Consider the following 25,812-nt stretch of genomic DNA (forward strand, 5'->3'; position numbering starts at 1 on the left):
ACCATGAAAGATGAGATAACAGAATCAATGAAGAAGTACGACCACACCTCCAGAGAATCCCCTCCTTGTCGATGAGGGACAAGGAGACAGCTTTGCTTTCCAGAGGTCCTCTGGAGGACAGTGCAGACCATAAATGTCCCTCAACATAGCATCCTCACAAGTATTTCCTTTGTGATGGGAGAGCTGGAGACACTCACTGGTCTTTCCTTTCTGAGAATGCACTTGAAGATAATCCTCACGAAGTGCAATTTCATCACAACTGAGTCTAGTGCAGGCAACAGCAGTTCCCTGTGACCTGCTCTGTAGTTGGATATAGTTATTTGCCGTTTTCACCATGACTTAATTTAAGAATGAAGAATAAAAAGTGGCCAGTGTATAAGTTCTCATGCTGTTTATTTTAAGTAAGGATGTAAAGAGCAGGCAATGAGCTGTTCAGAACTGGATAAATACAATCATATTCTGATTCTGAACAAAGATAATGTGTTCCATCTTGAAAACATTTCTTCTGAGATAAAGATTCCTGATCATCAGAAAAACAATTATCGTGTTCATTTGCTAATCGGAGCTTCCCAGCTGGTAAGCCATGAATGAGTTACAGACACGCCAAGTCCTTGGGGCAGCCAGCAGGGCTGTGACAGTCAGGATCCCAGGACTGGTGACCTGTGGCAGTGGGCAGCCTTCTCTGCTTACCCTAGTGTGACAAATACTATCATTTTTTATATGTGCCATTACATGAAAAAGGTTAGAAAACACTGCAATATATAACAGAAAAATTACCTGGATAACAGATTCTAATCCATTAATGAAATGTTACTACAAAAAAATAGAAAATCCTCTGAAGTCTCCCAATGACAATTAGACTATTTGATGCTGACTGAGTTAAACTAATCTGTACTCACCAACGGAGGACTATCTTACAGTAAGAATCTACTATCTGGGAACATATGAACCAACAATAGAAAACAACTTAGATAAACTCCATCAGGTGACTAGTTAAGCCTTCAGGAAATGGTGCTATAACTGTCTCCTTCGTGGACCACTGCGAAGATGGGTCCCTGCTAAGAAGATGTAGTTAGACATTTCATGAGCATGAGTGTTTACCCGCAAATACAGGTTTACTTCAATGTAATGCTAAAGTATTACCTGGAGAAACCAAACACAGCCACAGAGTTTCTCTCTTCCATACGTTTACCCACGTCTTCAAACCTCCTCACCATTTCTAGGTGCTCTAATTTGTTTTGTGGATTGGCCACCAAATACCATAAACTGCTTTGAGAAAGGTCTTTGGATGGGAAATCCCACCCTAAATAGGATAATTCAGACTTTTTCCTCTAAACAAAACTAGATTTGTTTTTAATTAAAAGAATAGTTAGCTAATCCAATCCCATTAATTTAAGAATAAAAGAAGCTGCTTCAAGGAACCAGCTGCAACAGAAAGCTTTTAAGTGTTCTTTTGGTAGTACCAGGCTTCAGTATAAAGTCTATAGCCATGAACATAGAATACTCCTTCCCATCTCAAACTCTCAATTAACGAGATCAAATTAATCTACAGAAGTCAACACTAAAGGCATTTTTAAAATCTTTTTTAGTACTTTAAAAAACCTCATCAAAACATTCAAGACACACTAAATGACAATAATTTGCTTTTAAAATGTATGTTAAAAATGAAAACAAGTGATCAAAACCCACCCTGTAAACTACAGAGTGAAAAGAATGAGGATGACCGAAGTCATGTAGTAATTTCCACTAGGAAACCATACACACAACAGTATGGAACGGAGGATCAATCAAATGCTACCACTTCTACAACATGTTATCCTATGACGCGTCTACTGAAAAACAATCTAGAAAAGTATAATCAGGAAGACTGAGCTTCTCTTAGGAAGCTGGAAGGTATGGGATCGGTGTGATCTAAAACTCCAGATCAAATTCAAGATCATGTAATGCTCCAAACTTCTAAGTGTCTGTGCAGACTGGACCAATTCCAGATAGTGACTCAACTTACTGAGCACTTGCATTTATAAGTCTTACTCTACTGGCTCCAGTATGCCAAAACCTGTGAGCCCTAGAATATAACTGGATTATCATCACTGAGCTAACGCTGGGCCCAACAGCTTATGAAATGCCAGTATTTATAAACAAAATGGAAAAGCAAATACTTGAAACTCATTTCAGTGACAACACCATGACTACACTTTGCTGTGATCCAACTGCGCAAAGAGACCAGCCAGCAATGTAAGAATCAGGAAGACAGCAGCAACTTTTGAGTGACTGAAAGCTTAGGAGGATATATCACAATATTTGACAGGCTTTGCAAACATCCTTCACAGGTATCAGTCAAATTCAGAGCAGCAGGAATACTGAGTCAGTAACAAATCTATTAGGGCTTCAATGGAATCACCGATATGATCACTGACCAAGTCCATCATCTTGAGTCCCTCCAACAGCTTGCAGTTCCTATTCTTCAGCCTGTGGGCTTCATCAATGACTACACAGCGCCATGGAATATTCCGCAGCTCAGGGCAATCAGTCAAAATCATCTCAAACGTAGTGATGATGGCATGAAACTTATAGGACCCCTTTATCACTCGACCCTACAAAAACAACTCTGAATTACTATTTAGCATTAAGTATTACATTAATAACTTTGAGGATGAATAAATAGCATTAACACATATGTATTTATCTGTTTGGGGACATCTTTATTTTAGGTAGCCCATATTTTGTTTTCAAGGTATTCTGGAGGCTTTAAGCTATTATTGTGTAACAGTGTTTTAAAATCTTTCTTTTTTAAAGGAAGTTTGAAAATTGTTAGTAAAATTTCTGGTCCAATTTCCTTACAGATCACATGCAGTAAAGTGCCACTAAATGTGTCCATCCTAGTTACACCCTACAGACTCCAAAAGGCGAAAGGCCAAAGGGATTATGTACTAAGCTAACTTTTTAAAAAATTTTTTACTCTTGTAACTTATTTTGTACTTTTAAAGTGCTAAAATGAAAAAACATACACTTAGGAGAGAACTTACAATAATTTTCCTAATCTAAAGATAAATACCAAAATAAATTTCAACATTTTCCCTTTAAGTATTTGCTTGTAGGTCAGATTTTACACTTAAAGCAAACAAACATGTAAAACAAAACTCAGTCCTATTTTCCAGTTACAGGACTTCCATTTACCACTGAGAGCTTACAACTATTTTAGCACACACTATCCTTCCTTCTTTGTCATTTATAATGCTTCTCTGTCAATATCAGAATGACTGCAGACAGGTAACTAGAATAAGTAAAAAATCATAGTAATTGCTACTAAGGGACAAAGAATAAATTCTTCCCTTTGGGTGTATTTCATTCAATGTGTCATTCAATATTACATGCCTAATATTTTTCACTTCTAGTAACAATATAACAAAACTTTCTTTCTATTCACATTTAATAATGCCACTTTTTGTTTAGCTTTCTCTAAGGCTTGCAAAATAAAACCAATTAGTATATCAACACAGTAAATGATTTTCAGTAGTCATTCACAGTAAAAAAAATTTCATTTGTCCTACTCTAACAATGAGAATGACCAGTTTTAAAAATAAAGAGCTATAATCATAAGATACGGAAACATAATACAAGCAAAAATGGGTAAGAAATCTAAAGCAAATTTCTCAGTTTTGCAAAATCTAGGCGTTACCCCCCCCCAAATGTCTGAGACCATTTTAATACCAAATGACTTAAAATGCACATAATAAGCATAACGAATAGCACCTGTGTCACTTTACCTGGGGATCTTTGAAGTACATTTCATACAACTGAATGGTCCGACGACTAGCTTGACTCCCATGATACACAACCACGTTCAACTCTGTCCAGGTACGGAATTCCCTTTCCCAGTTGGGGATTGTGGACAATGGGGCAATTACTAAAAAAGGGCCATGGATTCCTTTCAAATATATCTCATAGAGAAATGTAATGGACTGGATAGTTTTTCCCAAACCCATTTCATCTGCTAAAATGCAGTTTCGCCTTTGGAAAGGAAATAAAACAAGGGAAGTTTAGTAAGTACAGATATTAGATACTGCTTTCTTTTCACAAAATATATACTATTGCACTCACAAATGTATAATGTATATCTTAGATGTTCTCTTAGATTCAATAAAATATGTTTTCAAACAAAATCCTCTAAGATATAAAAATTATTTCTATGCACTGCTATCAATCTCTGTATTAATATCTGTTGACTAAACAAGTATTAAGCATACTTCCAGTGCTTGCTGTTTTTTATAATTCTTACTAGAGAGTTAAAATAGTAGGCTACATTTGATTAATATTTTCACTAACTACAAAGGAAAAGAGCTGTAGACTTTTTTAAAAGTGAAGAAACACATGTTTTACATACATGTTGTACCAATTGAAAAGCAGCCAGTTTACTCCCTCCAACTGGTATTCCCTGAGTTTGTTATTGTTTTTATACTCCCTGGAACGCTCTGATTTCTTCCAATCCTCTGCAGGAGGTCGCTCCTGTTTCAAATACAGTAAATCCCATTAGTGGTTTCTCAAAGACCACACTGCTATGCTATTTTCAAATTAAATCCTCTACTGTTAGCCAATCCTTACCACACGCTCGGTTTCCGGCTCCCTGGACATCAGTTTCTCAAACTCTTCAATTTTTGCCTGATCTATGTCCTGCCTCAGCTCCCACGTGCTGTCTTCATAAGGCAGTGAACACCACTTCACCAGATAGTGAGTCACGGGCTGGGCCAGGTGAAAACAAATCAGAGTTGGATTCATTTGACCAACATATATATATATAAAGGAAAAACACGTGCTCTCCTTCATTTATTGATAGACACTACCCCAGCAATAGTAAGGCTGAGTTGGTATAAGTTTGAAGACTATGACCACTGAACAGTAGTCCCCAGTTATTGAGTCTCAAGTCTAAACTGGAAATAGTATTACTGAGTATTATCAGAATAAATTAATTTTTATCTAAGTCATTGGTAACTTAACGTTCAAAAGCCAAAAAGTATAAAGAAATAGCTAGTAAATAACAAAGCTGAATTTGAGCCTTACTCTTATCTGTGCAAATCATTCATCAGGTGTCTATTCAGACTTAGCTGGTAAATCATCTTAGTGTATTTACATATTTACATAATTGGCTAGTTTCTTAAATAATGAGAAATAGGTTTGAATTTATTAGGATCTCCAGGTTTTTCTTAAAGGGAGAGATACTCTTTGTATCCAAATCACTTTAAAATAATGTGTTTGAGCTCTAGAAGATTAGAGAGCAAAATATTTTGGGTCATGCAGATCAACAGGATTTCCTCTGTCTTTCTTCTGGAAAACGCTTAGGTTTGGTGACCTTCATTTCAGGAACAAGGTACACTGACCTGGTTGTCATGTTAAAAACATTTGCTGTACTATGTAAATATGCTATGAAACAATTTTAAGTACAACTAAAGCAAAACTACGAAAGTAAACATCCCATTAACAGATACGGCCTTTGAAACATCACAAACTTCACGATATGGACGTTTGGAGTAAAATGGGAGTTCACAGCAGACTCACTAGACAAGCAACACCCACACACTTCCTATAAAATTTATTTACACAAAGAAGCTAAGAATGACAGAACTCACGATGAGTGGGCAGATTACTACTAAGACACAAAGCCCAGGAAAGTCACCAGACTTGTCTTTACTCTTCACTGCCCCATCAACCGTGCTTTACAACTTCATATGGTTTTGCAAAGCAACATAAGAATGCCAAGACGGGGGTCTCAGAAAGAGAAATATTTTATATTATCCTCTGTGCACCACATTAAATAAAGTTCATCAACTTCACTAAGGATGTTCAATGTTAAACAACATTAAACTCCACTCTGCTACAAAAACACTCTTAATTATACAAGGGAAATTAGTGCTACATAATAGATTTATACCAAAATCTAGTGAATTCTTTATTAATCATATTCTGGAATTACGCAAAATGTCAATGTATTTGTTTCATATTGAAAATTGATTTCCTGTAAAAAGCTCTCAGACTAAACATAAAACATATCTTGAGCTATTATTAAGTCATAAAACTAACAGTAAGTCCATACGTTTCAGTTAAATTTAGACCAAGTGTGTCCAGATCCAAGGCTCCAACCAGGACCAGATTTAGGATTCCACAATCGTTCTCCGTAAACACACATAAGCTGTCTGAGTCACTGCCCCCTAATACAAATGATCTTCTGTTACCTCTCCCCGGTCATCTGTGCTACGTGCAAAGTCCATTATCCGGTCAACCTCCACATAATCTGGATTAAAAAGCTCATCTTCAATCTGAACCAAAGGAGAAAAAAGTTAAAATGTTTGTTTAATTCCTGAGAGTAAACACTATTTCACTTTTCGCCAGGCAATACTATTTTGGGTCATAGCAATACAAAATTTATATTTGGCAAATTCTATTATATTAATTGAAATGCTACAATTTAGCAAAACCATTCCCCATGAGGAAATCAAACTTCTCAGACTTTGTTAACTGGGTCTTTTAATTACTGTGTGAAACCTTTTTACTGTGAGAGAATGTTTAAGAATATTTTAAATGAAGTGTGAAATTACAATTCACTAATGAGCAATCCAAAAGCCTTACAGCATGCAATGCATTTAGCATTCTTGAAACTACAGCGTGCAATAAAGAATCAGAGCCATGCACAGTGAGTGCTATTAGAGACTCATAACTACTGGATTTGTCTGATGCCTTATAGCATCATTTACAGAATGTTATTCAAAAGCTAAAAACACTGAATTTCGTATTTTAATGTGAACAAAGTTTATGACGTTTGGTCATCTTTGCCAATCAATGTTAGTACCTTATTTGAATATGGTGTGGTCGTTAATCTAAGTGTTCTAATGATTTATTTGTACTGAACATAGGGCATTTGGCTAAAAGTATTAAGAATAAAGAAATGAGGCTTAAATAATTGGATTATTTAGCCAATATATTAACAATCTTTACAAAAGCAAAGTAACAGTGCTTACTTCCAAAGTTATCTCATATAAAAGGACAGAATATGGCTCAAAGGGAAGTTATAGACTAAGCCATACTTTAAAGAAGCTAGAGTCACGAAAGTTAGAAAACAAAAGACACATTATTGTGTTCTTATAGATTAATTTATCAGCCATATAACTGCCTTAAAATGCTTTGCAAAGACATATTAGAAGTCACTTAGACACCATTTGTATCCCCTGAAATGCAGGTTGAAACGGTGTTCAGTCACAGCCAGCTCAAGGACCACAAACATTCTCTGGGCTGCTGTGCCCATCTAAAATGCCTGGTTTGGATGCTTTGAAATGTGAATTGTGAAACAAAAATCAGAAATTCAAAAATGTGTTTCAACTGCCTCAGGCCTTTAAGGGTTGATTAGTAAGTCAAGAAACTCATTGAAATGTTTATTGTTCAGTGCTTTACTATATTAACATTTTATACTAGTGCACTGGTTGCGTCAAGAGCATCTAGATTTAGGTATACAATATGTATGTACTACTCATATACAGCATAAAACTAAAATTTTTCATAAACTAGGTTTTGATGATAAAAGCGCTCTTTAAGATAACTTTTTCTGAAACAGAAGTTTTCATTGCTGAATTAAAATCCTTAACTTTACTCCTAAACACTTCCATCCTTAAAGTGAGTAGGCCACGCCATCATGCATGTGATAGAATTTCCAGTTTCAATGACCTTTTTGAATACAGATTTTAGTTGCAGCAAACTTATAAGGAAGCCCAAGGTGAAAAAAAGAATGCAAAAGTGGTCACAAGTGAAAATCCCAAAGTAGCAGAACCACGAAATATCTCACAGGACCATCTATGGGCTATGACAGACGGGGGGTGGGGTGGGTGGGGGTGGGGGTGTGGGGGTGTGTGTGTGTAAAAAGAGAAAGAGAAGAAGGTAATTGGTATCCTGCTAACCCTGAATCTTCTTTTCAGACTCAAGTTTATGCTACTTCCATTAAGGAAAAAACTTAAGATTTCTAGTTGCCAAGTTACCAGCAAGATAATATATTTCAACCGTGGAACAGGTGATTCACACAGATAGACCCAGATAGACAGGCTACAGAGCTAGAGCCAGACACAGTCCCTACAGTGCATCTGACTCCAGGAAACAGTCTCCAGATACATGTAATAAACAGAACGAGGATTTCAGGATTGGGGTTGGAGGCCCCACCACTGCGCCCTTCCCTTTTCCCTGCCACTGATCCAGAGGAAAGGTCAGCAGAACATATGGTATGTCTCTCTAAAAGGAAGCTAATGATTTCAACTTGCCCAATGTCACATTTAACTGTAGTTTCACTAAGAAGGGCACAAAAATCTGAACTTCCCAGTATTTTCTTAGAAATTGTCCTTTCAAAGAAATCACCTAAATATTCTCCAAGATGTAAAGAGTGAGTCACGTTCGAGTAACTCCATTCCCCTCAGTGCTAACTACCGCACTGCAAAGACGCTGACTACTTGGAATAACAGAGGTGGTGATACAGACATGTGTCTAGTAAAAACCACCACCTGATCGTCCGTCTAACACAGACTTTACAGTCTGCCTGTTGGGAGCATGGAAATCAGATTCCAGGAGAACACAGACTTGTCACCTGGGATTATAAGGATTTTATGACAAAAAAGTAGTGGATACTCTTCTGTCTCCACCCTCCGCCTCCAAAAACGGCTGGGGGGTGTGAAGTAGGTTGTTAAACAGGGATTATTTTGCATCAAATTTCACACTTCTTTACAGTTTACATTCTGTGAACTCCTTTATGGAGAGGAAAACTAATAAATTGGCAAGTTTAATCTTTCCACGTGAGGCTGTAAGTAAAACCAAATTGGTGATCGAAAGTCCAGAGACTCCAGTAAGCAGTTTGTGAAAGCATTTTTTTAATGTAATTGGCTATGCTGGAGGGGAAACCGGCACTTTAAAAAATGCAGATTTTCCTTCCTGAGCTAGGTATGGTTACCTTTTCATCATCATTGATAACCGAGGATAAAGGTGGACAGGCAAAGATATTGGTACCAACTTCTACACCACAGCACATCATTTGTGAAAATGAGTTTCACGAACTCTCTGTAATCAGGCATTGACTTGAACAAAAGAAACTTGCCACATATCTTCCCCAATAGAAATAAACTTTTATATCCTAGAACTTACATGTAACTTAATACTTAGAGTTTTTAACGTTCTAAATCTTAACAGAACTTTCGTCTACTTATTTTTTTCACCATCTACTAATTGTACTTTCATGACAAGATTTTAATCATACCATCATATTTCCACATAATATCATAAGGACCAGTGTCTTCTAGACTAAGCAACAGGAAGAATGAGAAATTTCCTGTTTACAAATTTTTTTAGCAATAACCAGTAACCAATATGCAAGTAACAGCACCAAATGAGGAAAACTAGTTTTTCTTAATAATTTACTGAACTAAAATTCAAAATTCAGAACATTTTAACAAAGTAAATACTTTAGAAAATTAACCAGGTATTTCATACCTCTGAAAGGAATTTGTTCTGGCCCTGCTTTGCCTTAAATCGTTTAATCTTTTGCTGAATTCTCTTATCTTTTTCCAGATCTTCTACAGACGCCCATTGACAATGAAGATAAGAGCTAAAAGAATAAAATAATATACTTGAAACGTGGGAAATAATTAATCCTTCATTATATATGTCCTTTATCATTCCAAAAAAATTAACTAAACAAATATTTAACAAAATAACCTGTTTAATTATTCATTAATTAAATGAATTAATTGGCTGCTGAGCAACAAAATTACTAATATTTGAGAATAAGAAAATCAATAATAGTGCCTAAAATTTGCCTGCTGTCCTGAGCCTCCAGCTCTCTTACCCGCTTGCCATTAAAAAAAAGAGAAAGAACTGATAACAAGCTGTTTTCATAAGTGAATGGAGTACACTTCACTATAAAACAATTAGCACAACAGGGAGGTCTTAATTACGAATTTATGTTCTGAGTCTTTTATCATTAATAGAGAAATAAAAGGTTCTTACTAAGTTAAAAGAATTCAAACTTAAAATAGCAAAGGTAAACCTAACTTAATCCTTCTAGAGCAACTGGGGAGAAAAGGACCAGCATCCACGCTCTGAACAGCCACGCCTCACCCCCCAGCTCCTAACCAGTTCCTGCTCTCCCGGCCTGGTGCTTCCAGAAGCTCTGAAATGATGTCCCTTGGTCCCTTGTGAATTCTTCACTCCTTAAAATCTACCTTGTCCTTGCGCTGGGCAAGTCTCCTCCCCTTCGGGCTCACCAGCTGCCTGTTGTGAGCACATGTTGTGTCTTCTCCAACCTTAAACTGAATGCTCTCTACTCTCCCTTTCTCCCTGAGACTCACAGTTATATAGTTAATGTTTTATGGTACCTTTGACATTCTTTTGTTTGGTATTTCAATGTTTTTTTGTACCATCATCCTCTCCCTGACCCCGATAGCCTCGAGTAACTCTTACTTCTCTTTCTGATGATGACATTAAAAAGAAATGAGATGCTTGAATACATAACTCTTTCAAAACCAAAGTACTACTACTCTTAGAAATTGGGCAATGATATGGAAATTTGCAATGATATGGAAAAGGCTCATGATATTAAGCATCATATCACTTATATTTATGTAATGTCTAACATGCATTTTCAAAGGTAGGACTGACTTAGTCCTACAATTAACTGAGGGAGATAAGAACTTTAAATACATGTGCCTTATACAGATATGAATTGATATAAACCCTGTATACACATACATATAGAAAACAGGCAAGATAAAAATGAATCAAAATGTTAATAATGATCATTTCTGGGTGGCAAGATTGCAACTATTGTATTTTCTATTTTCAACTTGTATTTTCCAAGTTTTCAATGAATAATACTCAATACTGTTATAATCAGAAACAAATATTATAAAAATAACCTATTTGAGTCTCCTAATTATTGAATAGAAAAAGGCCCACGTGCAGTAGTACTTGACTGAGGTGCACACGCCTTTAAAGCACCACTATCGTGGCCGTGAGGTAGACACAGGTGCTTTAGCGAGTGGATCCAGGCTTGTTCTCCCTCATAACCTGGGCTGAAATTTCCGGTGGGTGATTCTGCTTTACTAAATGGAGAAAAACTACTAAATGGAGAAAAACCACTAGCTTTTCCACCAAGATCAGAAACAAGGCAAGGATGCCCACTTTCTCACTATCATTCAATATCATATTCAAGGCATTAGCCAATGCTATCCAACAAGAGAAGGCAACAGGAGGAGTAATAATTGGAAAATAAGAAGTAAAACTATGTCTATTGGCAGATAAGACTGCATAACTGGAAAACCCTAAGGAATCAATCAGACAACTAAATCAAGCAATAAAATAAAATAATTCAGTAATGTAGCAGGATATAAAATTAACATACAGAAGTCAATAGTCTCCACTCAAACAATAACCAGTTAGAAGATATTAGAGAATGCCTCTTTCACAATATCAACAAAGATAAAACACTTAGCAATAAATTTCATAAGAAATGTGTGAAACTTATATAAGGAAATACTTAAAACCCTCTTAAAAGACACAAAAATCAAATTGAACCAACTGGAAAGACATCCTTGTTTTTGGATGGCATGACAACATAAATCCTAAATCTGTAAATTTAACACAATGTAAATAAAAATATAAACAAACATTTCTATGGAGCTAGTCAAGTTAACACTGGACTTATAGATAAAAATAAACATGTGGGGCTAGCCCAGTGGCAGAGTGGCTGGGTTTGCGCAATCCACTTCAGCGGGCTAGGGTTCATGTGGTCAGATCCCAGGCACAGACCTATGTACTGCTCGTCAAGCCACACTGTGGTGGTGTCCATATGCAAAGTGGAGGAAGACTGGCACAGATGTTAGCTCAGGGACCATCTTCCTCAAGCAAAAAGACGAAGATTGGCAACAGGTGTTAGCTCAGGACTGATCTTCCTCACCAAAACAACAACAACAAACATGCAAGAATATCCAGGAAACATTAAAAAGGAAAAGCTCTTAAGGGAACCTACATACATCAGATATACATTAGAAAGCCTCTCTAAGTAAAATAGTATGCTACTGGCTTATGAATAGACAGATCAAAGAATTAGAATAAAGTACAGATATAGATGCAAATAAACATGTAACTGTAGTATATGATAAAAGATGCATTTCAAATCACTGAGGCAAAGACAGACTTTCTAATAATAATGTTGGAACAACAAAATTTTGAAGAGAATAAAATTAGACCCCTGCTTTACACCATTCACAAGAGTAAACAGCAAGTGGATCGGCCACCTAAACACAGAAAACAAAACCACGAAATCACTAGAGGAAAACATGGCAAATTCCTCTTTCACCTTGGTGTGGGAAAAAGCCTTCGACATGACTCATCTAATCCAACTAGATCCAATAAGAGAAAAGATGAATAAATCTAACTATATAAAACAATTTTTTAAATACCCGATGCAATAAACAACATAAAGTCAAAAGCCACCCAAAACTGGGAAAAGACACTTGCAAAGCACAACACAGATTAAAGACGAATAACCCACGTCTATAAAGGACTCTGAAAAACTGAGGGAAGCACAACAGAAGAATGGGCAAAAGACATGAATACCCAATTGACAAAACAGGACATAAAAATGGTCATTAAACTTATGAAAAGATGTTCTACCTCATTCACAGTAAAAGAAAACGCTAATTAAGATTAGACTGAAATACGATTTCTCACACAAAGTAAAATGCCACACTGTACTGGAAAGGTTGTGAGGAAATAGGTGCTCTCATACATGGCTGGAAAGAACACAAACCTCCACAACCGTTATGGAAGGGAATGTGGCAACATGTAACAGAACTACATATATGTTTGCATTTTGATCTCACAATCCCACTTCTAGGAACTCACCCTGAAGCTACGCTTCTAACAATTTGAAAATATATAGGCATGAGAATATTTATTGCAGCATTATCTGTAACTGTAAAATATCAGAAGCCATTTACATGCCCACATACATAGGAAATTGGTTGGATATGCTGTGCAGCCACACAATGGAGCACTGTGCCACCGTAACAAAGGCGAGCAAGAGCCTATGAACTTTTTTCAACGAATAAGTTCCAGGATGTAGTATGGCGAAAAAAGCAAAGTGGAAACATGCACTAATAGTATGCTATTGTTTTGTAAAAAAGAAGGAGAAATAAGATATATTACATTTTATATATGTAAAATTTATATATGTATAATGTGTCTGTCTGTGTATATGTGCGTTTTCATGGTAAAATTTCAGAAAAGATAAATCTAGGATCAATGAGAAGGTACGTAGGAATGGGGTGGAAAGGAAGGCAGAAGGACACTTCTTGTTTGAGTATCCTTTTGCATACAGTTCTGACTTTTAAACCATGTGAATATCCAATGAACTTGAAAAAAAGAAAGTCAACGAGGATGAAGAGGAACTAAAACGGAATACAGATACAAAAAGAAACCAATGAACCAAACTGAGTATCAAATAAATAACACAACCATACTGAAAGGGTACGGGGAAGAGAAGAACCCACCCAAGGAAATTTGGAACAAAGTATTTAGCTTCTATACCCTCAGGCTAAAGACAAAAAACTCTAAACAAATACTGACTGAAGGAATTCTAGTGAGTAGGCATCTTTTTCACAGGAATATGGTCTGGTAATTCTGAAACCACTTCCTGTATATTCTAGGATTGACAAAGAAGCAAATATATTATGGATAATAAGAGCCAGGTTTCTTGTAGTCGAAGAAGGGAGTTATTACTATTGGAAGGGGAAAGGACAGAATGAACCCTGTGGTGCTGAAATAAAATTGGAAGTATCAATACAAAGGCATTGGGTTTTTATTTGGTTGTTTTTAAGATTTTTTATTTTTTTCCTTTTTCTCCCCAAAGCCCCCCAGTACATAGTTGTATATTCTTCCTTGTGGGTCCTTCTAGTTGTGGCATGTGGGACACTGCCTCAGCGTGGTTTGATGAGCAGTGCCACGTTCGCGCCCAGGATTCGAACCAACGAAACACTGGGCCACCTGCAGCGGAGTGTGCGAACTTAACCACTTGGCCACGGGGCCAGCCCCGGCATTGGGGTTTTTTTTGGTGAAGAAGACTGGCCCTGAGCTAACACCTGTTGCCAATCTTCCTCTTTTTGCTTGAGGAAGAGTGGCCCTGAACGAAAATCTGTGCCCATCTTCCTCTACTTTGTGAGTTGCCATCACAGCATGGCTTGATGACTTGATGAGTGGTGTAGGTCTGTGGTTGGGATCTGAACTCGAACCCCAGGCTGCTGAAGCAGTGTCTACCAAACTTAACCACTATGCCACAAGGCCAGTCCCTAAAGGCATTGTTTTTCACTGTTGTTGTTAGGTAGGTAGGTAGGTAGAAGGGCATGCATATATGTAATACATATGTGTGTGTAACACGTGTGCATGTATCATATATACACACACATGTGTGTGCATGTGTGCCTACATATATGCACAGTGAACATGCCCCTCCTAGCCCTACCCACTGAGACGGCCTAGGAACAATGACTCCCCAGCAGCAATGAGCACACCTGGTACTCAAATCTTGGTTTCTAAATGCTCTTCTCTGGTAAAAACAACCAAAGCTCCTTGGAGAAATAACTGATTCCACCTAAAGCAGGGAAATTACAAGAGGCGTCTGGAACATCCTCTGGTGCCAAAAAGTGAGGAAGAGTTTAAAGAAGGATGGCGACAAGGCAAAAGGAGAGAGGGACCAGCTTGAAGGCCCCCACTGGCCAAATCTGGGAGAATGTGAGCAAAGTAAATAATGATATGATAGTAAAGAATTATGACCCATTGAACAAAATAACACTCCACAAGTCTACACAGCCATAAACAAGCAAATAGGTAAGAAGGTAAAGCTCTTCCTTACAGTAGAAACCCAACTAATACATTTAGAACGAGTGATGGAATTAGCAAATCACCACTTAGCAGCCATCTTCATACTTAATAGTCTCCAAATATCTTTCCACAAGATACTTTTCAATTACAAAAAGAAAAACAGGAATTCTTTGTATTACTTTTGCAATTTTTCTGTAAATCTGAAATTACATCAAAATAAAAGGTTACAAAACCTGTTAATTTTACAGAAATTTTTATTTCCCTTAGATCTTAGGTCTCAATAATATCAGACAGGAAAGCTATTTTTAAGACCTACCTCTGTCTTATCTCACTGACTGACAAAGGATGACCGGCGGCTCCTGGCTTGGCCGCGGTACCTGGTCAGGAACACTGTGCCCTCCTCTGGGGGGCGGGTGCAGGCGGACCAGATGTTTCCATGGATCAAGCACCTCAGACCCCACTGCCACATGCTGGATTAGATGGGTGCCTATCTAGTAGTGCCATTTTTTGGCAATCTGTATTTAAACTTTTTTGCTCTAAGTCTGATAAATCTCCCAGAGCACTCTCTCTCCGGCTTACTTAGCTATCTCCTTACTTATCCTTACCACTCTCCTTATACAATGACATGAAATCATGTCACAGGCATCACTCCACATGTCAATTCATCATGCTCTGAGTATAAAATGAAGATGATATCTAATATTTACCAAGCATTTTCATTGCCAGACTCTGTGTTTCATTAAACTCCACAATAACACAAATAAGAAACTGCTTCATCTTTTTAACTTGGTAAAAGGTTTTGCTCACAAAACTTCAGAAGTGCATCAATTTATTAACACAGTGTCGACTGCAACAAGGGAGAACGACAGAAACCACGAGGCCTGATGCTTTTCTTTTCTAGGGGAGGGTAAACTTTCTTAGGCAGTTTTGGCAACAACTCCCAAAAGCTTCTCTTTACACCCTAGAATTTACTAATATGGTACTTGAGTTCATTGCCTTAAAAAGTTTAAAGTAAATTTAATTTTTATGTTATCGAGTATTTTTGACCTTGCTCTGTGACTGTTATTTAGGTTAGAAAACAGCCTCTTCTTCAGTAGGATGACTAGTGATCCCTAAAACTATGCTGCTTCATCAACGTGTGTGTTTGGTCCTAGGATACTGCCTACATCTGCAATGCAGAACAACAACGCACCATGTTTCTCAATTCTGTTTTTTAAAAGATATGCAATTCAAATTCACTAGACAAAAATTAGAAACAAAAGCAGACAAACAAAATCATAGCTCACTGCATTTCAAAATGTGAGTGATGTCACGATTCCCCAGAGCCTTCAGCTCCTAGCTGAGTTCTCCACTCAAGTGCCCGGCATCCCTCACATGGATGAGGGGAGGGAGAGCGGCCCACAGAGTAAAATTCACTCTCAGAGGGGAGGCAAAGGCAAATTTACGCACTTCTCTATTATTGTATGAGTTTTTATCCCTTCTAAAAAGAAGTTTTTGGTTATACGTGAAAGTCAACTTTTACACCAATTACACATTTTCCAGAAAAACTGAATTCATAAAACATCGAAGCTACAAAAGTTAGTAGGCCTCCAAAGCACTAAATAAACCAGACCAAAATTTCCCAATACCCAATTATTTTTTTATGTTCCCAATTATTTTGTAAATCATTGTTTAGTACTTTAAAAACATAATCCCTGATTTTAAAAAGATCGCAATCTACTTACAAGTTTTTGTATTTCACATAGAATTCCTCAACTTCCACCTCCTCTCCAGATTCCTTCTGCAACAAAAGAAAATTTCAGGCACATACTTAAAACCATTTATGAGAATATTCCAAAAGTAATGATTTACTCCCATATGAACACAAAATAGGGATGACAAAAGCAGCACAGGACATTCTTGTAAAGATGACCACGGTGGGAGCTGGTAGGCGGCCAGTGAGATGAAGACTACATCCTTAGGCCCATGCATGCTACTCAACGTGCTACAGCTTCTAAGACATGAATCATTTTAACTCCTCCCTAACCACATGCAGCTTCATTCACAACAACCTGACCCCAAATTTGGCTTTCTGCCAAACCCACAGTGTTAAGTAGACGCCAAGTGTACCATTTTCTCAGGCAGCAGCCAATTAGCAACTGCTCTCCTGAATGCCATATGTATTATTTTTGGCTGCCTCATGGCAACTTTACATTGTGGGTTTTGTAATGTTTTAAAATATTTAAAAGACATTTATTCCTCCATATAGTTAATAACTCTAAACAAGAAACCATATAAAACTAAACCTTGTTCTTACGCTGTAATTTCAGTGCATCACTATTCACAGTTTTATTTTTACTCAATGGTACAATTAAAATCTCTCAGACAAGATGTCTCACACGCATAGCAGCCAAATAAAATTCCCACTCCAAATACTACATTGGGTGAGGTTAAAATTGTGATGCACGTCAGCCAAATCAAGAGCTCAGTGGTGAGAGTCTCCATAGCACTTCCGTTGGTCCTACCGACTGCAGTGTATGCAGAAGACACCGCTCGTATGATGTTAAGCATCTCTTTCAATATTTTTTTTTCCTTTTTGGTTTTAGGCGGTTAAACAAGTTGTAATATGTAATTTTCTTCTGAAACATTTGATCAGATAAATCAGGGATGTAAAACATAAACACCACTTACAGATGTTTAGGGATTGCTTTTACGCTCCTACAAGAGCACCCAAGCCTGCCTGGAGGGTCATATTTGGCTGCTAAGCCGCCTCAGAGATGCTGCAAAGAACATGAAGGCAAGTGGGAACACGGCAGAGGAGAGACAAAGGAGCAAAGACTTCCAATGCATGGCTGATTGGCACAGGCTCTGCTCAAGGAAACACCACTTTCCCTCAATCCTTAATCTTCAAACTACTGTCAAAGATTGTGAACTTAAACTTTTCTTCAAAACTCTCACGTGTATCAGTAAACCTAAATTTTAAACAGTTTTTCCACCTGCCTAGAGATCACCGATAAGAATGCAGGACACTCAGGAGTGTGGTCAAAACCCATTAATATCTGGTTCTGCCCTAATGGATCTATGAACGGTCATAAGCAAAAAGCAGCTTCTTAAACCAATGTATTCAGAACACCATCCATGTCCCAGATTTTCAGCTGTCCAAAATGGAAAGAAATGTTTGCTGGATGCCTTTAAGAGCCAGTAACATAAACCTGGAATTAATTTAGAAATAAATTCTAGTCAATTCAGGAGACAATCCCCAGGACCCAACTTACTTTTTTCTAACCCCAATATTACCCCAATCTACTCCCACATTTCAACAGTTATTCCAAGATACATTATCTTTGTATAGAACTGGAGGTTCCGGTAGAAAGGCAAAGACAAGACAGTACATGACCAGTGAAAATGGAAACCAGGATGAGCCTAGATCTTCTGATGCTTCCCACAGCACATCATGAAACTCAAACCTACAATGGAATTCAGACGTCTGATCTACTGTTGTTACTCTTTCACTGCTAAGTATATTTCTTTCAGTTATGAAAGAGTTTTTCAAAATTATATTATCTTTGAGGTGGCAAAAAGATAAGCTTTATCATTTCTATGCTTTATTATTCCCTGATTTCCTTTTTCCCCAATTTGTCCTCCTGTACTGTCCTTTCCATTTCATTCTAAGTGGTCTCACCATCACACAATTTCTAAGTGGGCACCAAAGCACACAGGATCAACTCTTGAATAATAGAGACAGTTTTCATTCTGTCTCAGTTCTGTTCCTAGAAAGCTCTGACTCTTACAGCCATCGACTGTCTGTCCCTGACTCTCATGAATACCCATTTTCTTGTCATGATCAGCTATTCCTCTGGGAGCCTGCTGTGGAGATGCCTAACAGGGGGGTCTAGAGCTGTCTGGGAGGAAGCCATTAGGTTCCGGGACCTCATTTAGCAGCACCTGGAGCTGCTGAAGAATTGTCCCAGGCCCTTTTTGGATGTCCCAAACTATAAGCCTGTCCTTTGTTTAACTGACTACACATATCAGATCACCTTCTTGCCCCCAGAATTTTAAGTAGAGTTGTTTTGCACCCTTCCATTTCACATAAATATGATCATGCTGACCTCTTCTGCTTTACTAATAGCAAAATAATTAACAAAAGTGTGTGAATTCATAAGCCCTCAGGAGCATCAATTTAATTATCCACTAAATGGCAGTCAGTTTGACCAGCCTCTGGTGATAGTTGAAAACAGTACCAACCCTTACACCCTATGCCCCAGTTTTCAGAATCCATTCTATAATAGGCATATACAATGAATAACTGAGTCAAGACCCATTACTTCTACCTATGCAAAAAATCTACTCAAATTTATTTCTGGGATAGCTATCATTAAATTTGATAGCCCTCTAAAGTAATTTTATGTGTTCAACAGAATAATTTTAGAAATGTGTATATTTTTTCATTAGACTCCAAAACCAGTCTATCAAAACCCTTATTATTCATACAATATTTAAAGTTTCAAACACATTAAGCCATACTTGTCCAACTGTTCATATGAACCAGAAACCTTTATCAGTCCATAAATAGACTCCTCCAGTCACCTAGATTTGCCATCCAGCAAATGACAATCCTGTAGCCTGAAAGAATGATCTTTCCCAAGCATTCTATTACTAAATTAAGCAGTCACACTGGAGAAACAAAGCTAAATTACAGTGTAAAAAATGGAAAATTCTGTTAATGCACAAGAAAACAAGAAAGCACCTCAATAAAGATATCAATAAGGCAAAGGTATGAATCCCTTCCTGTTCTGGCCCAACCTACTGTACACTGTACGAGAGATACCAAATCATAGTTCACTTAGGGAGAAAAGAAGGACAATAACAAACGAGATGAAGAGTTTTGCCTTCCTTACATTGTATTTTTTTTTGTTACTGGGTTCAGCTAAAGAGGATTAAAACAAACACTGAAATTTTAAATGAGCTCTTAAAAAGGAAATTTACATGTAGTTAACTTAAAGAAAAATAAAGAATTCCAGGGAATATAGTCAGAATTCTCTTTTAAAACTATTTTGACCAATACAAAAAGGATTTGAATTGTTCCCCAAAAACAGACAGCTCAGAGCCGAAAGATGACATGATGCCTAAATGTGGACAATGAAAGAATGAACCTTTACACAATTCAAAAATCCATTCTTAAATCTACCTCAAAAGTCAAACACCAGTATCAACCATGTCCCTGCCACTGGGTCTCACGCATGTCATTCTGGGTTTAGAACAACATAAATGCCTGAGCCCTCCCTATTTAACATGAGATGCTGAATTGGGGAGGCTCTGCCAGGAGTTCTGTTAGTTTGCACGACCCCATCAAAACAGATTTCCTTCTTGGCTACAGTGACGAGGCCAACTGACTTTGCACACCATTAACTGAGTCCCCACTATGTGTCAGCACCGTGCAGGGGAGGCTCGGAGAGCTCACAGCCAATCTCTATGGTGTGGCCAGTGGGAGATAAGGGCACCTCTCACAGCCACTTCTTCAATTATTCATGGTAATAGGAAACAGACCAGCAGGCATAGCTAGAATCCACAGTAAAAGCTCAAATTTCCTTTTGTTTCTGTTTGTCACACTTTCCTCCAATGTTATTAAAGGTGATAACTAAAGTAACTATTTCAAGAACATCAGCAGCTTAAAAAGTTAATACCTGCTAATGCCGACAACCTCCTGATGGTTTTTCATTGCCCTTTATCAAACACAGTGACCTGCAAGCAATTCAATGAGCTCCACCTCTCTTCCTTACTTTAAATCATACCTCAAGGCATATCTCCTCTTACAGAGAAATTTTTCCATTAATTTTCTCTATCCTAAAATTCACCAATTCAACAAATACTCCATCCTCATGTACAATTATAGTGATTTTTAATCTCCTATAAGATAAACCTGGTCGTCTGTAAATGGTAGTATACCTATTTCCTAGATCATGGGTACCTATCTTTAAAGGGTAGTAAAGGGAAAAAAAACCCAGCCCTAAAGTGGGCAAAGAGAAGGAAAAAGCAACGTCCTAATAATACACAGTCTAAGTAGCTCTGAATAATAGAACTAATTATAATTTGCAACCCCAAACCTGCTGAGTATGCCTGCTGAAGCACTATCAATTGAATGAACATTAATATATCCCCTCCAAACCACATGCTATTTACTCAAACAAGTCACTTCAATTCAGTGAAGGGGATTACTCTTTAAAGCATGTCAAGTATCTAAATTTTACCATATATCTACAATTTACAAATTAACAGTTCTAGAGTCATTAGTAGGACAAAAATGCAACCTTTCTAATGAGTTAAATAGTGCTCATTTCTGCTTGAACAGGTGGGAAATTTGATTGAGATTTTATCATTTAATTCATCAGAGAGGGAATCCTCAAAGAGTCACCAGACAGCTACTCCATACATCCCCCACGCCCTACACTCAATTTGAAAATATCTTGACATCTTGTTCGTGATTATTTTCATATGAACTAGAGTTGTACATCCTGATAAAAATCCACACTTTGAATAACACAACAGAAAAGTAAACAGTATTGCAACAAAGGTAAAGAGAAGTTTACTGCTGGTGCAATACCATTTCCAAGGATCTCTAGATAGCAGTATTTGAATAGTAAAAGTTTCCTATTTGATAAGCCTGGGATCTCACTTTAAGTCCCATAATTCCTCCATTCCTCATCTCTCTCACTGGGAAGTTACACTTGGTATATAATTTACTATTAAAAAAAATAAAAGCTTACTTTACATGTCAAAACAATGAGGTTGTATTTCCACCCACCTTGAAAGCAAGTAAAAAGAAAGAACCGTGCCTTTGAGAATGATTCAAGCTGGAAGACAGACACCTACATCTAAAGAAGACCACTTTCTAGAGACACTGCAAATTGTACGCTAGAATATGTAAACGCACCTGGAATCTCAAATTCAGCAAGAAGGGAAATGGTTGGGATGAAAAAGGGGATCTCCATCAGTAAAAGAAAATACAGTGTCACTGGAATTCTTTGTCACAAAGTATATGTGTTCCTCAATGACAAGGTCATCGGGCTACTGACAGGTACATAGAGCTCACTTTTGCAGATCAACGTGAATTCTGAAAATCTTTGAAAAATAAGTCATATCATCTTAAAAAATTACACTGAAAATACCTCTGTATTTCACCTCTGCACTGACAACAAAGATATTAACGATCATTTCAATTGTGTATGAAAAAATGTTACGAAAAGTATGAGAAAACACCTACTAGCTAAACCTTCCATGGGTGAGGGGGCCTTCCTAAGAGAGACGAGAGCTAAATGTTCACGATTTTTATGAAAAAGGCAGCCTATAACTCTAAAAGTTCCACACATTTCTTCGGAGACTTTTGAGTTTCTTGCCTACTTTAAATAGTGTAATAAAGTATTGATATTTGATATATTTTAGTTTCATTTGGGGCTGGCTATCCCAAAGATTTATATTAGGCTAATAAATCAGACAGGATTAGAAATCTCACCACAAGTTTTACTTTACAACAGTGAAATTTCTAAAGGAAATTATAGAACAAAAAATAATGTAAGAGTCATACATACACCATAGGTTTTGATCTCTCCAAATGGTGCTTACCTGTTTTTTCACTGAACGACTACTCATGATTTTTTCTACTACTGGACCTTCTGCATCAACAGATTCCTAAAAAATAAAGTAGAGCAAATCAACCCAAAAGGAAAACATTTCACTCTGAGCCATAAAAGCAAGAAATTATTCCCTTTTGCATTTACATCCATACCCTTTAGATTCATACCCTTTAAGTCACTGGGTACAAAGTCACCAGTAGGAAATACCACTGAAAACAGCAAAAATCTCACTCCACAAAAAGGCAAAAGGAAGATCTGTGTTTATCACTTCATGATTATGTGGTTTAATTATGTGGACTAGCATGGGTCCCTAAAGCTAGAGAGCATTCAGAAACTCCAGCTGCCAAGAGAAAATAATCTCTGCATGATGCAGTCAAAAATACCACGCTCCCTCATCTACACCCATGGGGTAAATACACTCATCATCCTGTTACTGTAGGCAGCTTTCATCTACGGAGGTCACATAAAACGCTTTATCACAACTTAACATAGCACAAATTACCAAATAAAATACAAAACTGCATTTAATATACTTTTCAAGGGGTTACCAGTTTGTTAACTAAAGTACAGTAATGCTAAGAAAAGGGCATTTAAAAAAAAAAGACCTTTACAATAATCAATCCTACATTACTACCCATATTTTATACAAACTATTTTATCCATCATTTACATTGCACCGAGAATAAAGTGTGCCCTGCCGGGTACTACAAGGCAGTAATTTCATAAAGGGGTTCTTACGGTGCCTAACAGCAGGAGACAAGCTTGAGTGGTTTATTAAAGTCCCGGAAGCTACAGCACTGAATTCTCTAAGGTGAATTCAGCCTCCTTGCATCCTAGCTCTCACTCTTCCTCAACATAGACCATTAATTCTCCAAAATTGTGTCAAATTACATAGCACAGGCACATATAAAAATAAACTGCACTGAACAGGGCTTTTTAAAAGATACTGCTAAACAACTGATTTCCTATAGCACGTTAGCCAACGCTAGATGAATGTTCCCGGCTCAAAGTCCAGCGCTTGAACTGAACTTTTCAGATTCTGGCTATAAAATTTCCAGTCCCTCTGTCAAAATACATGCGAGAACCACACACATCTGGCCGCTCACCTGCTGCTCTGACTGCGAGGTGTTGGAGGGGGAGTCTCCCCCAGCAGCGTCCGCATCATCCGCCTCCTCATCAGAAATCTTGAACTCCAAGTCTTCAGTGTATCGCTTTCTCTTCACCTGCCTGCTGGAACGTCTCTTCTGAAACAAAAACCGAACAAAGTGAGTTTCGAAAGCAATTGCTGACGCTCTTTATAACTTCTCAGAATGGTAAGGTATATATCTTTTTAAATTATCTTAAAGAAAAGCTGATAGCTTTAACCCTGTAAATCACACAAGAGATCATAGTGGTAACAAATATAATGGAAATGGGGGGAAATCTGAAGTCAGACGTTTGGGACGGCTGTGGCTCTGCCACTCCCAGCTATGTGACCTTCAACTGGGAAATGGAAATAACAACAAGTTTTATTCTTCACCCGGCCAGTGCGTCACTCAAAAGTGAAGGCAATATTAAAGCTGGGTGATGGGTATATAGGGGTTCATTATACTATTCCCTCTACCTGTGCATGTTTTAAAATTTTTCCCATAATAAAAAGTCCAAAAGAGAGAATGCATTAGAAGATAATCTGTAAATCATAAAGTTCTATATAACATCTATATAAATACTGGTATAATATTATCTAAGGTATCAATAATATTTCAGAGGGCCATTTAATTAGGTTTGCATTTTAATCTTGGCCCTAAAATAAACAGTCTGAACATTTTTTAAGAAAGATTGAATGGCTGAATTTATAATAAATGGCAAAGAAAAGTAATTTTACTTTTTTAATTTAATTTTTACCATGCTGACTAAAATGTAAAAGACTGACAGTAACTAGTATTAGGATTATTGGCAAAATGGGTCCTCTCCCACCCCAGTGGTCAAAACAGAATTCAATACACCTTTGCAGGACAATATGGTCATATCTATCAAAATTTAAAACATGCCCACCCTTTGACCCAGCAATTATACTTCTAGTACATGGTGCATCTTGGGAATTATCTGCAAGATAAATTGTGAAATAAAAAGAAAAGCGAGTCACATAACAATAAGTAGCTTATAATTCTATTTAAGATAACAAAAAACCTTGTGGATATGTTTGTATGTGTGGATCACCAACATATGAACTCAAGAGAAAGACACTGTACGTCTTGTTTACTTCTCTATGACTCAATGAATATTTGCTAAAAAAATGAATGCATGTTTTCAATAACAGAAAAAAATCTGAAAAAACACAAAGCACATTGATAGCTATTAACTCTGGGGACTGAAGTGAACAGAGCAGAAGGAGACATTTTGCACCTTTTGTTCAAAATTAATAAAGAATTGGTTTTGTCAGTTAATTAAAAACAGGGAAAAATAATCTTTCATTAATATGTGTATATGATAAAACTAGGGTAACTCTATAATGACACACGTAAGTTTTAAATCACTGATAAATGCAAGGTTACAACCTACAGATGACTTCACAAAGCACACAGGAGAAATAAAAGGATGCCAACAAAAGCAACACTTTCATGAACTTTTTTCTAAGAATTATGAAATAAAACTTTTAAAAGAGCCTCGTGAATTTTAAAGTTGGGACAGTAAGGCAGAGAGAGGCAGATTACCCACCACGTGGCCCTAAGGAGTGACAGGCACGGCACCTACATGGCTCAAGTCAGGACAATAAACCCCAGCACGTTGTCTCAAAGAGTGGGACTGACTGATTTTTATTTTATTAAGTTTGCTCTCTCTGTTCTCAAAAGCGGATTTGAGGGGCTGGCCCGGTGGTGCAGCGGTTAAGTTTGCACATTCCACTTCGGCGGCCTGGGGTTCACCGGTTCAGATCCCGGGTGCGGACATGGCACTGCTTGGCAAGCCATGCTGTGGTAGGCATCCTACATATAAAGGAGAGGAAGATGAGCACGATGTTAGCTCAGGGCCAGTCTTCCTCAGCAAAAAGAGGAGGATTGGGAGATGTTAGCTCAGGGCTAAATCTTCCTCAAAAAGAAAAAAAGCAGATTTGAGGCAGCTCACAATACCAACTCGGTATAATATGACCATCAAGTGGGTTGTTCAAGACTGTGAGCTCTTAGCCCTACACAGTCATGGCTGCAGAGGCACACAGCACCTTTCAGACATGAGGTACTCAGGCTAACATCTTATTAACAGACGTTCTAGTGGCTTAGACCAGAGGGAGTAGCAATATGGGCCAGAGGTCCCTCCTCTGACCATCCTC

At 37.5% G+C, this 25,812-nt stretch overlaps 1 protein-coding gene across 10 annotated transcripts in view; it reads right to left on the reverse strand.

Annotated features, from left to right (window-relative positions):
* Positions 1 to 25,812, reverse strand: part of CHD7 (chromodomain helicase DNA binding protein 7) — a 182,894-nt gene that overhangs the window by 40,665 nt on the left and 116,417 nt on the right. For all 10 annotated transcript variants that reach the window (XM_070221513.1, XM_023648550.2, XM_023648551.2 and 7 more), the window contains 9 exons: positions 23,615 to 23,752; positions 22,498 to 22,563; positions 16,623 to 16,678; positions 9,511 to 9,625; positions 6,228 to 6,311; positions 4,603 to 4,740; positions 4,385 to 4,506; positions 3,768 to 4,011; positions 2,418 to 2,594 (listed from right to left, as the gene is read on the reverse strand). In XM_070221513.1, coding sequence (XP_070077614.1) covers positions 2,418 to 2,594; positions 3,768 to 4,011; positions 4,385 to 4,506; positions 4,603 to 4,740; positions 6,228 to 6,311; positions 9,511 to 9,625; positions 16,623 to 16,678; positions 22,498 to 22,563; positions 23,615 to 23,752 — 1,140 coding nt within the window. The remainder of the gene's footprint in view (positions 1 to 2,417; positions 2,595 to 3,767; positions 4,012 to 4,384; positions 4,507 to 4,602; positions 4,741 to 6,227; positions 6,312 to 9,510; positions 9,626 to 16,622; positions 16,679 to 22,497; positions 22,564 to 23,614; positions 23,753 to 25,812) is intronic.

Source organism: Equus caballus, chromosome 9, assembly GCF_041296265.1.
Source record: "Equus caballus isolate H_3958 breed thoroughbred chromosome 9, TB-T2T, whole genome shotgun sequence".
NCBI classification, from domain to species: Eukaryota; Metazoa; Chordata; class Mammalia; order Perissodactyla; family Equidae; genus Equus; species Equus caballus.